General features: G+C 40.1%; 3 protein-coding genes across 5 annotated transcripts; 2 read left to right on the top strand and 1 right to left on the bottom strand.

Annotated features, from left to right (window-relative positions):
* The first annotated feature begins 341 nt into the window (after window positions 1–341).
* Window positions 342–3,259, top strand: LOC135618619 (protein DETOXIFICATION 41-like). The gene is made up of 8 exons (XM_065119654.1): window positions 342–652; window positions 1,310–1,854; window positions 1,939–2,025; window positions 2,096–2,152; window positions 2,247–2,485; window positions 2,574–2,692; window positions 2,779–2,865; window positions 2,941–3,259. The coding sequence occupies exons 1-8, from the start codon at window positions 359–361 to the stop codon at window positions 3,007–3,009; spliced, it is 1,497 nt and encodes a 498-aa protein (XP_064975726.1). The 5' UTR covers window positions 342–358; the 3' UTR covers window positions 3,010–3,259.
* Window positions 3,096–7,044, bottom strand: LOC135618620 (large ribosomal subunit protein uL14mz-like). 3 transcript variants are annotated; one of them, XR_010489077.1, is made up of 6 exons: window positions 6,637–7,044; window positions 5,589–5,670; window positions 5,036–5,135; window positions 4,586–4,672; window positions 3,868–4,273; window positions 3,096–3,623 (listed from the first exon to the last, which is right to left on the bottom strand). XR_010489077.1 is itself a non-coding variant. In XM_065119655.1 (5 exons), the coding sequence occupies exons 2-4, from the start codon at window positions 5,597–5,599 to the stop codon at window positions 4,064–4,066; spliced, it is 321 nt and encodes a 106-aa protein (XP_064975727.1). In that variant the 5' UTR covers window positions 5,600–5,670; window positions 6,637–7,044; the 3' UTR covers window positions 3,096–3,623; window positions 3,868–4,063. The 3 variants fall into 3 exon arrangements, 1 of the variants encoding a protein (XP_064975727.1); XM_065119655.1 differs by lacking the exon at window positions 4,586–4,672; XR_010489078.1 differs by lacking the exons at window positions 3,868–4,273; window positions 4,586–4,672.
* A 74-nt stretch (window positions 7,045–7,118) lies between these two features.
* LOC103993982 (U3 snoRNP-associated protein-like YAOH) lies at window positions 7,119–14,728 on the top strand. The gene is made up of 7 exons (XM_065119653.1): window positions 7,119–7,682; window positions 8,195–8,537; window positions 8,954–9,178; window positions 11,560–11,794; window positions 12,066–12,238; window positions 13,625–13,690; window positions 14,341–14,728. The coding sequence occupies exons 1-7, from the start codon at window positions 7,249–7,251 to the stop codon at window positions 14,437–14,439; spliced, it is 1,575 nt and encodes a 524-aa protein (XP_064975725.1). The 5' UTR covers window positions 7,119–7,248; the 3' UTR covers window positions 14,440–14,728.
* The last annotated feature ends 2,959 nt before the right edge of the window (window positions 14,729–17,687 follow it).

The raw sequence follows: 17,687 nt of genomic DNA, 5'->3' as shown, positions 1-17,687 counted from the left end.
CAAATAAGAGGTTTTTTACGTGAATCTTGGATGTCAGTGTAGTACTGTACTTGAGCTTCACTTCCCTGAAGATTAAGATCCCTATTGATGGATTGACAGAGTGAATCTGCATCCGACAAAACTGTATCCTCTGAAACTAAGTTGCACCTACTCCCGTCTCGAGAGTTCAGGCGCCACCTACCTTTCTTCTCCGAAGGGCATTAAAAACCATACGGTGTACGCAGAGCAGTGCGTTGGACTGTTAGTTGATGCGGTGTCCCCAACTTCGTTGGCGTCGAAGCCGCATGCGCCGTTGACGTCGTTTAAATACGGGGGGTGGGGTGGGGGTCGTCTTCGCCCAAGTCGTCGAGGCGAGAGGATGAGGGAGGAGGAGCGGGAGGATGGGGCGGCGCTGCTGGACGTCGACGAGTCGTCCAGGGCGGCGGAGGAGGTGCTGGGGGCGGAGCCGGTGCCGCTGCGGGCGGTGTCGCGGCTGGCGGCCTGGGAGTCGAGGAACCTGTGGCGGCTCTCGTGGGCGTCCATCCTGGTGCAGCTCTTCAACTTCATGCTCAGCCTCGTCACGCAGATGTTCGTGGGCCACCTCGGCAAGCTCGACCTCGCCGGTGCCTCCATCACCAACGTCGGGATCCAGGGTCTCGCTTATGGGATCATGGTACGTGTGCACCGAGCTCTCCCTCCCTCTCTTTCTCTTCATGGAACACGATACGCCATTAAAGTAGAGATAAGGAATGGAAGAAGACGAGGAAGAAGAAGAGGATGGTTCATTTCGTTTCAATCTTCTTCATCCATGAAAATGATCGCACTAGAACTTATAGAAATAAGTGTGTTCATTTCATTTCAATCTTTTATCTATGAAATAATTAATATTCACTTCTTTTCATAGTTTTCTATAGTCTGAGAGATTCATTTTCAAAACAATATTTTTTTAAAAAGGAAAATTACAACTAAATATTTGGATAATTTATTGTAATATTTTGAACTCGAGTCCCCCATTTTTGTTCCTTGGAAAAGAAAACTAACACTTTATTCTCATAGAGTTATTCTTTAGAAAGAGTTTTTGCCTCATATGTAGTCAACCAAAAAGTTGTGTGGTGGAAAAATGAAGAGGTCGAAGATATTATTATTATTATTATTAAAAGAATAAATTATAAATTATAAAATAGTAAAAAGAGATATCACAAATTTAAGCATATCACAAATTGAGGTTATATGAGAAACAAAACCAAAAATATTCATCAACAATTAAAAGCAAATAACTCATACAATCCCAAACTAAAATTCAATCTGTATGTATGCATCCCCGCTGTAGCTCGGGATGGCGAGTGCGGTGCAGACGGTGTGTGGCCAAGCCTACGGAGCCAAGAAGTACAGAGCCTTGGGCATCATCTGCCAAAGGGCCCTCATTCTCCACTTCGCCGCAGCCATCATTCTTGCCTTCCTCTACTGGTACTCGGGCTCGCTCCTCCGGGCGATCGGGCAGTCGGAGTCGATCGCGGCGGTGGGGCAGTTGTACGCGCGCGGCCTGCTGCCGCAGCTCGTAGCCTTCGCGCTCTACTGCCCCATGCAGAGGTTCCTGCAGGCGCAGAACATCGTGAACCCCATGGCCTACATCGCCGTCGCGGTGCTGCTGTTTCACGTCCTCATCTCTTGGTTGGCCGTCTTCGTGTTCCGATTCGGAATCCTGGGGGCTGCCCTCACCTTGAGCTTCTCCTGGTGGGTGCTCGTGCTGATCACATGGCTCTTCATCATCTTCAATCCTGCTTGTAAGGACACTTGGACCGGATTCTCTTCCCAGGCTTTTAAAGGCCTTTGGTCCTATCTCAAACTCACTGTCGCCTCAGCCATCATGCTAGTGTAACTCTCTCTCTCTCTCTCTCTCTCTCTCTCTCTCTCTCTCTCTTTTATCATGGGGATTGAGATTACATTCTCTTTGTGCAGCTTGGAGATTTGGTATGTACAAGGATTTGTCCTTCTGACAGGATACCTGAAAAATCCAGAAGTGTCACTTGATGCAGTTTCTATATGGTAATGAACACAACCGAACATCTTCTTCATGGCATTACTTACTCATCATTGAAACTGGCAATTGCTGCAGTGTCAACTACTGGAACTGGGACTTCATGATCATGCTGGGATTGAGCAACGCAGCCAGGTTGGTGTGAGATCGACGACACTCTTGACTACTTTCGGAGACTCCGGTCTTCTCGCTAGTTTGAACTCTTTCTCGGCCTTGATCGATCTCGCAGCGTTCGAGTTGGCAACGAGCTGGGCGCTGCCCACCCGAGGGTGGCGAGGCTCGCCGTCATCGTCGTCGTCGCGACGAGCCTCGGCATCAGCGTGGTGATCAGTGTGCTGGTCCTCCTGCTCCGCACTCCCTTGAGCAAGCTCTACACCAGCAGCACCGATGTGATCCAAATGGTGGTTCAGTTGACCCCATTGCTTGCAATCTCTATTTTCTTGAATGGTGTTCAACCGATCCTCTCAGGTATGACACGGTGCTGTTCCCCTCATCCGTCTTGTCAAACACACCGTAAGATCACACTGATGAATGCTGCGCGAACAATCTCTCACAGGAGTTGCTATCGGGAGTGGGTGGCAAGGCATCGTTGCATACGTGAACGTCGGGGCTTACTACTTCATCGGCCTCCCCATCGGATGCGTTCTCGGGTTCAAAACAAGCTTAGGAGCAGCTGTGAGTGCTGGGTTCTTTGGGTGCAGGGGTCCATGGATTTGTCGAGGCACAGAAGGGCTAACACTTGATCTCTACCTCTGCTTCAGGGAATATGGTGGGGGCTGATAATTGGAGTCTTTGTGCAGACACTGGCACTCGTAGTCTTGACAGCCAGGACAAACTGGAACAAGGAGGCAAGTCTGGTGCAGAGAGGTTTCATCTTCTTCCTCTTCCTTGTGGGGTGTTAATTTGTTGCTGGGATTTTGCAGGTAGACAAGGCTGTGGAACGCTTGAAGCATAATGCAGATGATGAAGTTCTTGCAATAACTAACATATAATGGTCAGTCTTGAGTGTTTGTTTTGGTCCATGAGATGACGACTTCTTTGCATGTAGCAGAGGAATCCCGAGTTCTGTAGTAAGAGATTGGTAGTCTAATAATCGGGTAGCCGATCGATAGAACATTTGAATGAGATGAGATGAGATGAGATAACATACCTAGGACAATCTTGGTCATCCAAAAACTCATCGAAGAGTCATTGTTTCCTTCAATAAATGGGGCACAGAACTGGACTGGCATTGTTTAGTCAGCAATTAGAACTGGGACGTGCAAGTCTCTTCATGCTTTGGGTGTGAAGATGCTGATCAAATCACATGCACCTGTCTTGCCTTTGATATGTCGGAAGCACTTGAAAGCAATATTATTGATCACACACACTTCCAAAATGAAAGATTGCACAATAGATTCTTCAAGAGTGTTCTGCAGAGAATCAGTTTCTTAAGCAGTCTTTACCTTTATGTTTCTGCAGCTTCTCTGTTGCTAGATATATATAGATAGGTGCATCATAATTCCTCCAATTAAACATGTCGAATGCCGTCAATAGGCTGAGATGAATCATCACAAACACCCAAAAGGATGCATATTTAGACTGTCTGATGGTTGAACTCCTGTAGCTGCACAAAAGAAGCTTCCATAAGTTACATTTTGATCTTTGTATGCAAATTATTCACACAAGAAGTCTCACCTAGAATAATCCAAATTATTGGCATGAGTCGAGAGATTAAAAAAAATTCATGCAGCACATTAATACACTGTTTCTCAATCAAAAAACACTTATTTATGGCCTATGACAATGCTCAAAACACAAGAAACCTGACTTCAAACTATAGAAAACAATCTCAAAATATAAGTCGGAACCTGACAGACGCTAGAGCACCCCATAGATGCCTCAGGCTATATGTTCAGCTAAATTTAAAATCTTGATGTGTTTTTTCTTCCCGAATTCATGTGGCACTGGCCCAAAGACACAGGTACTGATTGGCTCTCCCTGCTTGTTAACAAGGATCACTGCATTATCATCAAACTTGACCTCACTGCCACCACATTGCCCCCTCTACATGGCAGCACACACCACAATGCCATACACTGCATCCCCCTTCTTCACTTTACCACGAGGCTGTGCTTCCTTCACTGATACAGTTATGGTGTCACCCAATCTTGCCCCTCTCCTTCCTTTCAAAGCTTGTATACACATGACCTGTTTTGCACCAGAGTTGTCCACCACCATGAGGTTGATCCTCATCTGTACCAATGTTCTTTGTTGCTGCAATGACACAGCAAATTTCATCGATTTAATCTGAAAATTTTGCACACACACACACACACACATATATATACACACACACAACAACAATTTTTCCTTCACTACTTTTTTATATAGGTATATCTTAGTTTTTTAACTTTCCAAATTAGCTTATGTTTTCCATCCACACAGACTATTATTTCAATGATCTAGAAACATTCAGTTTCAAGATGCAAAACTTTTCAACTCTGCAATTATATTTGAGGTGTTATACATTGCTTCATTTCTTGGTGATAGGTTAAAACTCTAAGGAAGAGCTAGGACTAAAAGTACCTTAACGATGGGGCAGATGTCTCCCGGGAATGTCCAAAAGACTGATGGCACTCAAATTCAAGGGACCCGGGAACCAATATAGTTATACTGTGTGATACCAGATCAATAAAACCATTTCAGTTTGATGTAAAAGAAAGAAAACTCAGTTTACAAGAAACCTCAAATTATCAGAAAACATCCACTGGTCAATCACAAATCTTCCTCGTACAAGCTGGCATTTAGAAAAGAAGAAAGATAATATTTGGTACAGCTTTGATGGTTGTACTGTGAGTTGCCAATTTTTAGATCTTCAATACATATGCTCTCTCGAGTAAACAATAATAGGCAGAAATATATGCACATCAATACAACCAGAAATGGAAGAGTATAACTGAGACTATTTAAATAAATGCACAAGTCAAATTCCAGAAAGTCAAATCACAATTATCTTCTGCGGGAGTTATACAGCACCTGTGCCAAAAATTCTTGTAATTCAACTGTGAAACTATTGCATTTGGTTCTTTGACTCCTAAGAAATGGTTGCCAAAGCTTCACATCAATGAACGGCCAACTGCGAAAATTATGATACATGGCAGCAACATTATATCAGAATGAGCAGGTATAAAACTATACATCAGATAAAATTCAAACTTATTACTTATGGTATGTACATAATCCAAGAAGATCAACCAGTGAACATGAAAAAGTCGAGCATATGATAACATATGCAAGATTCCTGGAATATCTGTACAATCCATTTTTCTAGTACAGTACAGCTAAATTGTCATGTACATCAAATATTTAATCCATAATATGACAATGGAATTATACTTAATTTTCATGTCCATCAAATACTTAATCCATAACATCATCCTTAGAAGAAGCATTAATTTTGTCTTCTGCAGTCATCAATGAAAAAAGAATGATGTTACAGAAACATAAAATATCAATATTGTTGGAATTCATGATAATAATGATTAGCTTGAACCAAAATTTAGTTTACATAAAACTTCATAAAACACACCTGTAGAGCATTTTGACGTAAGAATTGCACTCATTTTCGTCTGTTAAATGATGTAACCAGATATGAGATATTCTGTTCTTCCCTGTCAAGGAGAAAGTGTAGAAAACATTACAACTTGATGAAAAAGCCTTAATGAATAGATCTAGTGTACCACATTTTTTGAGTTGTAATATTTTATGTTGTAGTACATTAATCTAATTTCTCTATATTTTACATGTTAAAGAAGATTAAAGTGGAGCTTCCATGTCTTAAGTGGAACATATCCTTTCAAATTTTTTCCTCTACTCCAAAAATGCACTTAAAATGACCACTAAGAGAGTTCTTGTTAAAAATATTTTCATCTGAAAAATCTAGGGCTTGTATTCAAAATTGAAAGGCTTCTTTGGGGAAAAAAAGGATCATATTAATATCTTTGTTAGAATCCATAAATAAATGTGTACACCTACGAGAATAATAAAGAAACAAAGAACAATTTTCTTAGATACGAGAGGATTCATGATCTAGGAAACTACGTTAAAATAATGTTGGAAGTAATATGAACATTTAATTATCATGTAAGAAAATAATAAAAGATACGTGACTTCAAACAACACAATAGCTTAAGGTAGATGAGAAAGGAAAAGTTAAACACAGCAACGATGATACACAGCCATAAAGGTCAAAGGGTATAAAGTCAGATAATTACTAAGCCATGCACCCCAACCATAAACTATAAAGGACCACACTTCAAGACCAAAAGTCACACGATTCTTGGCAGTACCACAATAGAATGATCACACTTCGTCAGAGAATTGTGCAAAAGGAGGGTAAAAGAGAAATCCATAGCCATAACAAACTCTTATTCTTACAAATCCTGATAACCACATAGCTATTTTTTGACCGAAAAAAAAAGAAGACATTGCGTCGAACAGGTTATGTGCAAAATGTGACGTGAACGGGCAGAGCCACAATCGTCGAGCTGCAGCTCGACTCTCCACTGCACATCACGTAAATCTTTTCCTGGGTTTGCAACTGCGAGAGAGATATGGAGAGGGCAAGGAAGTCGTACCGGCAAGTCCGGAGATCGCCGCCCAAAGAACAAGCTTTCGCACTCCAATCCAACCGAGAAGGACAAGAACCGCGGTTCTGTAACCCGAGGCCGTGGAGTCCGGTTCAGCTGTCTCATTCGGATCGCGGTTCAGAAAGACTCGCCCGCAGTGGAAGCCACGTAAGAAAGTTTAAGAGGATTTGCCTGTCTTGGCCCGAGCTCAGACAGCGGAGCCTCACTGAGATCCATGAAGCTTTTCCACCGTCTGATCTTAATCCAGCGATATCCATGGGTTGTGGATTCTGAATCCGAAACCCGTTACAAAATTCTGCAACACTCATTTCAAATGTAAACCCATAACAGAAGAAAGTCTACCTAGTCGTCGTCGTTTTACCGTGTCATTTCGGGTCGGATCCATTATCATCCGCTCCGCAATTCCCGCAAAATAATGGATCGGATTTGTTCTTCGGACCCGTCTCTTACCGACCCGTGCCAAAGCCCTTCCTTCGTAAAACCCTCGCTCCTCCCTTCGTCGCCTCTCTCCCCCGTCTCTCCGCGCTCAATCCCCTCCTACAGAACCCTAAGCCCTATTTCCAGTAATCCCGGCGCCATACGATATTCGATCCCCTGGCGATGAAGCCGCGAAGCCGCAAGAGGGCCATCCGACCGATGGTCGGCAAGAAGAAGCCCAGAGTATCCGGCGGTGGCGGTGGCGACTCCTTCTTTGAATCTGATACCAAGCAGCGGGGACGAAGGATCAGCAAGGATGATGATTTAGAGAGCATGGAGAGCGACGACGACTTGGCCGACCTAGATGCTGGACAAGAGGAGGAGGAAGAGGGGGAGGGCGTCCCCGAGGAGACGGTGGACGAGAAGAGGGTTAGGGTTGCGAAGGAGCATTTGGAGAGGATCCGGGCTATAGCGAAGAGGGTAGAGGAAGAAGAGGAAGAGGACGAGGAGGAGGGGCGAGATGAGAGGGAGGGTAAAAGGGATTCTTTAGTGGCGGAGATTCTTCAAAAGGAGCAGCTCGAGGAGAGTGGTCGTGTCCGGCGATATATCGCGTCGAGGTAATTGGAAATGTTTCCCACCATATAAACTGTGCACCGTGGATGCTTCTGCTTTAAATTTTAATCTGCAAAATAACTTCTTTTTTGCTTGCTTCGATGACTCTTCCCCTAGTCGGCTTATCATTATGCACACTTCAATCTTCTTAAAGAGTTTACTCGGGTCATTGGTGGAGTTGAGCTTTTTACTGGATGTTTCTTTTATTAATCTGCATTTGCTTACCTTTTATCCCTTCTTACAATTTGATACAGTAATACTTTGTATTTTGGATCTGTCACTGGTGATTGCTACCTTCTCCTCCATGTGCCACTCACAAACGACTTACCAGAGAAATGTGATTCAAGCACTTGTGAACTGACTTGCATGCTAATACGAAGGAATTACTTCAATTAATAGTACTCTACTATCAGAGTCTTAAAATTTGCTTATTTAGTTGAAATACATATGTCAACTTAGACCTTTTGTTAATTTCGATGAGATGGGACTTTTAATGTCCATTTATGATATGGTGCAGGGTTTTAAGTCCAGAACCTGCTGATGAGTTCCGACTGTTAGTGAAGCACAGACAGTCTGTTACAGCTGTAGCTTTGGCGGAGGATGACTCAAGGGGGTTTTCAGCTTCCAAAGATGGGGTCATTCTGCACTGGGACATTGAGAGTGGGAAGTCTGAGAAGTACTTGTGGCCTAGTGAGGATGTATTGGTGTCACATTATGCAAAGTCCCTGCAGAATCTAGCTAGGAAGAGAAGCAAGAATGTGTTGGCTTTGGCTGTCAGTTCTGATGGGCGATATTTGGCCAGTGGTGGGTTGGACCGCCATGTCCATTTATGGGACACTCGTACTCGGCAGCATCTCCAGGTAGCTCAACAGTGACCAGTGTAACTTTGTGCTATTTTATTAATGAGATGTTGCAATCAAGTATATGTCCTACTAATGTTGGACAAGTTCTACTTTTTATGATATTTTATTTTTACTGATAAAGTGAGGTGTTAATGGAAGTTCCTTTTGCACATTGTATATCATTTTTATGATTTTTTATTTTTACTGGTAAAGAGAGGCATCATTGCAAGTTCCTTTTGCACATTGTTTACCACCATAATTCTAAGCAAAAACATCTCATGGTGCTTTATAGCCTAGATTTTTTTTTTTTTAATTTGAGCAGCTTGCATGAGCTCCCTCTTCGTAGATCCATATGCAAATCATGGCAGGATAATCACGAGACAAATTGCACAATGCTTTTTAGACTGATTTTGCAGCTTCATTTTTCCTTTCAGGCATTTCACGGTCACCGAGGACCCATCTCATGCCTTACTTTTAGACAGGGGACTTCACAGCTTTTCTCTGGGTCTTTTGATAGAACCATTAAGCTATGGAATGCTGAAGACAGAACTCATATGGACAATTTATTTGGTCATCAAAGTGAAATATTGACAATTGACTGCCTACGGAGAGAACGACTTCTGACTGTAGGGCGTGACAGGACCATGCGATTGTGGAAGGTGAGCATTGGTGTTTCTCGACTATGATGATGAGCATATTAACGTGGTTTTCTCCAATTATAGCTGAAATATCTCATCCATACACACTCTATGTTTTGCATGCTTATGTAATTATTTTGTGAATTCTGATCATTTCAGTTTCGAAAAGAAGAAGACACACTAGAGGCACATGCTAAAATTAATTTGGACATCTGGTTTGTGGTTGCAAGTATAAACTAAGTCAAATGTTGTTCCAGTGGATTATGTTTGAAGCTCTTCTTGCAAAAGGATCATCTAAGAGGGGCATCATCTTTTCCTATGGGGAGATGAAATGAAGTTAGTTTGTTGTTTGATGGCCAAACCGTGTTAAGTTATATAGACTTCTTTAATAATGGGACTGCCAGGTTAAACAGTTAAGAATTGATGTGCAATTGAGTTACTGTGCTGCTCAATACATCCAATAAGTTGAGAATAAATGGGTGATAGAATTTATTGTTCTCAAGGATCTTGTGTTTTCCTAAATTTGTTAACTCTCATGTCATATGATTATTATCATTCATCAGTAGCTTAATGATTTGGGGTGTTTTGAGCTTCTCTGCATCAGCTAGATAATGCAAATCAATTAGTTGTGGTCCTCTATTTTTATGTATAATTTGCTTGCATTCTGTGCAAATCATTATTAGATGTTCAAGTTTTCAAGCAAGCCAACGAAAAATTTGACTTGTAATAACTATGCCAAAGATATTAATGGTAGAATAGTAGTCTCCATTTTATAATTTTTCCTGAGGATTTCTGTACTGCCCGAGTTGGTATGGTACGAGAGGTATGTACCGGTCCGACTTGCCACAGAGACACGGCTCGCTCAAGTTCCTATCGTCACGCCCCGATGTATCGTGTGTTAGTACATTGGTATAGACTGATGTGTACCATACCAACAAATCTCCAAGTTGGGTTCGGTACCCGAAATGGTGAACCCTTGTTTTTTTCTTGTTTGATTATGTACGAGTCCTTAGTAGATTTTTGGTCTGTTTGTGTACAAGAATGGAGAGATCAATATATGGTAATTTGATGATTAGATATTATGATTTACCACAATCTGAATATGTATGACTATGGTCTTTTGCCTTTAAAGAAGGACAATTACGAGGGTTTTATTATACTTGGTACAAAAATGTGGGTCCTTGTTACAAAAGTTCACAATTTTGCATGATTGAGGTAAACTTGGTCCAGATTATAGGATCTAAAATCATTATATGATAGATTAGCTGAAAGAATTGATTTGTTGTATTTGGTCAAACTAGTCTTGCTCGGGACTTGCTAGTACTGTTTGTAACTTGGTTGGAAAAATGAATTCCGGTGGAATTGGTTTAAACATTATCATCTGATTGATTTTACTAGGAACAAGCCGGAATTTGCAGTCCTTGGATCTGGCTAGGATGTGCCACAACATGTGACTTCCTGTTGTCGGTTATGGTCAACAGAATTCTTGGAAAGCAAAGAATTAAGATTGGAATCAACCAATTGTGATTTGGCGCTGCTGGATTCAGACAGCTCAAAAATTTTGTTGTGCCTCAGAAGTTTGATTTTTTTTTTTTTTCTTAAAACCCACAAGGGCACTCACTAGAGTACCAAAATCCTAAGACTAGATATTGCACATGGAATTTACTGTTTTCTTCCTGGTCAATTTTTTTCTTCCTGCACCAGTATACCTTAGTGGGTTAATCTTAAATAGCTCATCCCTTGAAGCTACTGATTTCGTTAATAGCGGGAGTCAATTTCTTTTCTTTTTTCATGTGGGTTGTCCAGAAATTGTAAAAAGTATGGCCTTCTTGTACATAAGACATCTAAGAGCTTAAATCATCCAGTCAATTTATTATGTCATTTGTCATCTTGGATCATTCGGGGTCCATGATGATGGTAGTATACTATATCTGCTTGTGTGTGTATATGTCTTCAGAACTTGTTTATTAGTATTCAGAGATATTCTTTAAAAAAAAAGATTATCTTTGAAAATGCTTGTATTTTGTGTTTGTGGGATCTAGGACCCTATAATGGATCGCCAAGAGTAGCATTAGGCATCATATTTTTCACTGTGCCTGCAGGACACATACGGGGCTGTGTCGCTGAAGCTTTTGGACACTTGTATGAACATCATTGGCATTTAGAAATTCGAACATTACAAATAATTTTATTTATACTGCAGCCACAACATTCCTTTTTAGATATGAAGAACTATAAATTGAAGTTGGTGTGGCCTTTGCTTTAGGACCTTCAATAGAAAGGCCTTAATTTTAACAATCTATGTTATGGATACTCTTGCAATGGTTTCAAATTTACTTGGTGTGGTACTTTTAAGTCTAAACCATGCAAGTGATAACATTTTTTTTTGCTTTGTGTGCTAGGTACCTGAGGAATCACAGTTGGTCTTCCGTGCTCCTGCAGCATCCTTGGAATGCTGCTGCTTTATCAATGACAATGAGTTTTTATCTGGCTCGGATGATGGAAGCATTGAGCTTTGGAGTGTAACGCGCAAAAAGCCTACACACTTGATTAAAAATGCACATGCTCCATCTTTATCTTCGAATGACTTTTCATATAAAGAGGATGAGACAATTATGTCTAACGGTGGCAATATGGGTAAGATGGAATCCTTTTCTATCACATGTTAGTTTAGGAGAATTAAACTCTTGAGCGAAGATTAGATAGTATTTGTTTTATTTTATGCATATATATCATTTAATAGTCCTCATATTTTGATGCTGGAAAGTAGAAAACCATGTTAATTCCGTGTTTTATATATATACACACACACACACACAAACACACACATAGGTTGATTATATTGCATATTTTGGGTATTATTATTTTTAATTATCTAATGGCTTCATCTAACTGTGGCCTTCGTTAGAAAATGATCGCCACGGAGATGCAAACTGTTCTTCAGCGCACTTGTGGGTTAGTTCTGTTGCTGTATGTAGAGGTAGTGATCTTGCTGCATCTGGAGCTGCTAATGGTGTAGTTTGTCTATGGGCTGTTGAAAGTGATAACAAAGGCATCCAACCATTATTTAGTTATTCTCTGGTATGGTTCAAATTTTTAATGCTTTCATTAAAGTTTCTAGCTGCTTTTGTTTATTTACTTTGATATGTCATGTAATGACTTTGATTCATTTAGACAAAGATATGCTCGAACTTAGTATGCTGGTGAATCTGGACAGTTGGTGGTGCCACTTAGTTATAGATATGAAGTAAAATCTCCAAAAGAACATGAGTAGTATATGGAGAACTTACACAAGGTTTCCTATTTTTCTACAGAAAAGGAAGGTTGATTTAGAAATAAAACAGAACAAATGGATTATTGTGTTTGGTTGTTGGTGAGAAAAAAGTGAGTATGATTTTCATGCCCCACATATCTGCTGTTTGGACATTGTAATGAATAGAGTGGAGCAAGTCCAGTGGCTTGATAGTTTCTGCACGGTGCTACATGGGTGGCCCAAGAGATTATTCACTTCCTGATCTTATTTCTGTGCTCTGAGTTGTTATTCTGGATTGTATCTATCTATAAATGCTCTCATAATTAACTGGTTTTTTTCTTGATAGCTATTATGTTAATGATTGTGCTATGGTAATGAATGAATTAGATGATATGGTTGTCTAAATGGGTCAAATTACACACTGTGTGGCTTATATATTTAATTTTTTTTTATGCATGACTCAGACAATTCTCAACTTTAAGTTCTTGCTTTGTTCTTGACATGACCATTTGAAAGTGTAGATATTAGACTTGTGTGCTGAAACTTGCAAAAGCAAATTAGTATACGTTGGTGTGCATAAACATCAAAACTGACTACTTGTTGCTTGCATTTCTTTAGTCATGTACAACTATTGGTTTAGTATGAGCCTCTAGGATAAGGTAATTCGTGACACTCTCCTGCCTAATTTGTTAGTAAATGGATCTATAGTATAACATTAGGCTTTGTTTCTCTTTTCTAGATTCGAGCAAGCACTATGCATTTAATCTGAAGTCTTATTAGAAATATCCCTTGTCCACACAATTGCATGGCATGGTATCGTAGCTTTATTGCTGATGATGGGGAATCATATATTATGCAAACAAATAATTACCTATTCTTTATCAGAAAATTTAAATTCAAAGAAAGAACATCTTGTATATGTATAATTCCAAATTGAAACATGTGTGGAAGCCCAGAAAACAGTTGATAAAGATATTAAGGCATGTGAGTAGAATCTTCTGTTTGGTATTTGTGACAAGGAAACTTGGGAGCATATCATTTATCATCTTTAGACAGTGATTCTGTCTGATGCTCTCTATCTGCTTGTATGTCTCTTGATACAGGAATATATTGTTACTTTTAAATAATTTTAGCTTTTGACATTTTACATTGATTCTGGCAAAAAAAAGGTTATAATAATCATGCCCGCTTACTGCATATCTGATGATTTGCAGGCTGGATTCATCAATTCACTTGCATTTGCAAAATCTGCACGCTTTCTTGTTGCTGGGGTTGGCCAGGTAATGCTATCTAATTCCCTTTTCCCTATTAAATAAAAGAAAGACTCAGTTGAATTACCTTTTTTATTTGTTCTTTGGATTGATTTAGTCCAAAAGCTTGTTGGTGCCCTGGTAATATATCCAGCAGGTTTCATCTTGCATTATTCTTTGACTAAAAATAATTTTGATTGAACTGTAATTCATTTTTGAACCATAGCCTTTTCTGAACTGTAAAAATAAACTGAGTCCAGCGTCATTCCAGTGGTACCATGGAGAACATAACTTAGTCTAGCATCTTATGTTCCTTTGATATTATAATCTCCGTATTGATCTTGAGATCAGAAACCAAACCCATAATGGGTTTCTTATAGAAAATTTCATCCTTGAGACTATTGCTTGGAAATGAGATGCTATATATGTCTTTAAAAAAACTGACACTGAGGCAACTTAAATTCAAATCATGCTTGTATGAGGCCCTATATTACTTCTGTATCTGAACATTTTGAATTGTAATGACAGATGCCCCTGAACTGCAGTAGAAAATTTTGGTTTTTTTGAACTGCTAACTAGCTGGAGAGTCTCTCCTACTCCAATTAGGATGTAGAAAACGTTTGTTCTCTTCTTTGTTGTCCTCAAGTTCATGCATATATTCATGTGACATCTTCTATCAGGAACCTCGCTTGGGAAGATGGGGGCATGTTCGAAATGCACGAAATGGAGTTGCGATACACCCCATCAGGTTAAAGGAGGATCGGACAACAATCCTTTAAATGCATGGCTTCACCAATTATTTATGCAAGCATGAAAGGATTCCTCAGTTTTGACTATTAAGCTCAGCAATTTATTGTATCACAAGGTGCATCAGAGAGGCTTTAGTATAATTCTTCTTTGCGCACATATATTTTGTATTTAACATTTTGCTGCGCCTTAGCCATCATGCATATCATGTGGTAACAAATACAGATGACCGAAGGCCGGCTAATCCATGTAGTTTTGTTTTCAGCCGTTTTTTGTATAACTTAATTCTTTTACCCAGGGAAAGAAATACACAATCTTCAACTGGTGACTGGCACACTTTATTGTGGAACATGATAAAGTGACATTTTGCGACTTGATTTATAGTGGAAGATCTGTTAGTCTCAACATGTTCTTTTTTTCGCTGGCTGTGTTGAGATGTGTAGTAGATTTGGGAGTGCTCAAAAGTATTCAACAACTATAGTTATTGCCCAAAAGTATGTGGTATCTTCATATCAACATTTCACTATGTCACTTACAGAACATCTTTTGCTTATGTTGGACTGGGTCTGTGAATCTAACTTGAGCTCAATATCGACAACAACGACGGTAGATATCCAATGCACTGTGGATGAAGAAAATGTTTCTAGCTGATGAAAATAGAGGAATTCTTTGCTAAGATTGACACTTTCTTCCTCTTTGCAGAGCAACTTAAACTTTGTGGAATGAGTTTGCAAAAGGCATTGGGGTTATATGTTGGCTCCTTATGTTGCTTTCTGAAGACCCATACATACCCAAAGTGAAAGTGATGCAAGAACTATGATGTGGCCATTGCATGATCAACTGAAGATTTAGCTAGCTTTTCTGCTTGTTTCATCTTATGATGGACCTCAGTTTGATCATTGTGGAGTGTGGTGTGAGAATACCATGGTTTCTCAAAAGCATGCAAGAAGAGATGTCAGGGAACAAATCTGATCAACTCCATAAAACTATTTCTAAAGCAAAAACTAGGTGAGGACACCCATGACAATGTCTCTGTCACCATACCCTCCTTGCCCTTTTATTCCACTCTCTTGGCACCATTCCCGAGATCTGTATGGTCTCTCAATGTCCTGCAGATCTTTATGCTTGATGGATGACTTCATTCATCACCAGCAAACCACTGCAACTCGCTCATTACGGTATACTCTTCCGTGCATTCCAAATCACGACTCCACACAGACTCGATGCATCCATAACCGGCAAATCAAACAGCGTTGTTCGTTATCAAGCATTGTTGATCATGGCTTCGTCATGCAAACTCGATCGATTCATCACCGGCAAACCAGTATAACCTTCGTGCCAGTACATGTTCGTGTAGTCCTCGAGCTACGTAGGTATAGCTGGCCATGGAACCAAGAGCTCTGAGGTCTTGCAGGCATGCAGAGACAGCACACGGATCGAAGAACACGCGCACTGACTGCGTCACTTCTGTGGTCCTTAATTCCCCATGACCTGCATGCATCAGTTAATCTGCAAAGTTCATGCCTTGTTAAGTAATGCATGCCCAACTCCACGAAGTACTCCCGAAACCACATTGGAGACAGCAAGGCATGATTTATTCTTTTGCCCATTGTTGTTGTCATCCTCGTTGTGGTTGTAACAGTAGGCAGTAGCAAGACTGGGGAGAGCCCATGTCCGAATTAGGGTTTGTCTTCAGTCTTTTCTAGACCTGTCAACCTAAGAGCAAGTTAAAATCCAGTGCTTTTGCTGCCCAACAGCCTTCTCAGACATATTCTCTTTTTCCTCTGAATAAAGCCAATGACAAGCATGAGAATGAAGGGAAAGGTGTTGCCAACACCACCATCTACTGTCACTGCTGCAGGAAGAATATTGGAAAGTGATGGTTGTGTGTTGGTTTACCTCATGCCACTAAAGTGACTTTTAAGACTACTACCTAGGGTTTGGAGTTCTAAGTCAAGGAGTGGGGTGGCCAAGACTCTTTTAGGTATTGGAAGGTGATGGTGTTGGGTTTGGTCTGCCTCATGCCACTAAAGTGACTTTAAGTATCCTAGGGTTTAGAGTCCAATCAAGTTCAGTTTTGATACTGTAATCCACTGGTCCACAGTTTTATTATCCTATCAGATTAACCTTTCATTAGGATGGTAGGGTTATAGCTTTCTGAGGTTTCATAACTTGTCTTCCTTACTGAATCTTATCATTTCACTATCTTCCTTTGCTGAATCTTATAGCTACTACCTAAACATCTTATCTAAGTAATTATAAGGTTTATTGACAAAGACTTGTATTCTGTTGGGGGTCTGTCGTACCGAACTGTACCGCCCGATATGGGCGGTACGTATCGGTCCGATAGGTTGTCGGTACGCGGACCGTCTGTCACCGGACCGAGTGCACTGTAGCACTGTAGCAAATGCTACAGTACTCGATACACCTGAGTGTACCACTCGGTATACCGTATCGTATTGGTACCGAACCTAAATCGAAATATCGATATGATACAGTATTACGAGCCTTACCGTTGGGAGTCCAAGGCAATAAAGGTTCCATAATTCACTGGTCCCATTTACTGGACTTTGTTGATGGGAGTAAAAGCTGGACTGTAAGGATTCATAGGTCTCTAACTTCATTGGACTTTTACTGATCTATGAAGGTAGCTGAGACATCTTATGTGAACTTTACAGAACTGAAGCTGAGGTTACAAGGTTTCATGACATTGAATTCTTCTGTTGGAATATTACTTTTGAATATACTGTTTGGAGTTTCTTTCTCAAAATAAAAAGATACTCTTTACAGGATCACTTACTGTTCATGTGTTAGTTTGTAGATTAAGTAGAACTAAGAGCTTTTAGACAGAAAGAACTATGAAGAACAGAACAGACCTTAGAAACAACTCCACTTATTATTAGTGGAGTTGATGTTGTTTTCATCTTCTGCTTCTTGGAGCTGAGACAAAAAGATTTAACATGTTGTTTGCATGTGTAGTACAAAGTTCAATGCAGTGACAGTATCAGAACTCACTGCTGGTTCATCATTAGATCCTCCCATGGATGAAACATGGTTAATCCTTGAACATAAAATAGGATGGAATTTAGTACTGTATCAAGTACTGCTGTATATATGAACATATACATCTTTTGGAAAAACATTTTCTCACATCCATTGATTTCCTAAAAATAAAAATAAAAAGAAAAGCATTTCCTAGGATCCATTTGCTTATTTATTTGTTTTGGGATCCAACAATAATAAAATTAAAGACAAAGCAAGATTTAAGAAAATATTACTT

This window comes from Musa acuminata, chromosome BXJ2-8, assembly GCF_036884655.1.
Source record: "Musa acuminata AAA Group cultivar baxijiao chromosome BXJ2-8, Cavendish_Baxijiao_AAA, whole genome shotgun sequence".
NCBI classification, from domain to species: domain Eukaryota; kingdom Viridiplantae; phylum Streptophyta; class Magnoliopsida; order Zingiberales; family Musaceae; genus Musa; species Musa acuminata.
The sequence above is the reverse complement of the archived record's forward strand: the minus strand, read 5'-3'. Positions and strand labels throughout refer to the sequence as shown.

Coding starts and splice junctions, on each gene's coding strand:
- LOC135618619 (XM_065119654.1), top strand. CDS start 359: ATGAGGGAGGAGGAGCGGGAGGATGGGGCGGCGCTGCTGGACGTCGAC. Junction 2,153..2,246: donor GGATTGAGCAACGCAGCCAG/GTTGGTGTGAGA, acceptor TCGATCTCGCAG/CGTTCGAGTTGGCAACGAGC. Junction 2,486..2,573: donor TGTTCAACCGATCCTCTCAG/GTATGACACGGT, acceptor AATCTCTCACAG/GAGTTGCTATCGGGAGTGGG.
- LOC135618620 (XM_065119655.1), bottom strand. Junction 4,274..5,035: donor TACAAGAATTTTTGGCACAG/GTGCTGTATAAC, acceptor GTGTCATTGCAG/CAACAAAGAACATTGGTACA.
- LOC103993982 (XM_065119653.1), top strand. CDS start 7,249: ATGAAGCCGCGAAGCCGCAAGAGGGCCATCCGACCGATGGTCGGCAAG. Junction 8,538..8,953: donor GTACTCGGCAGCATCTCCAG/GTAGCTCAACAG, acceptor TTTTCCTTTCAG/GCATTTCACGGTCACCGAGG. Junction 13,691..14,340: donor TTGTTGCTGGGGTTGGCCAG/GTAATGCTATCT, acceptor ATCTTCTATCAG/GAACCTCGCTTGGGAAGATG.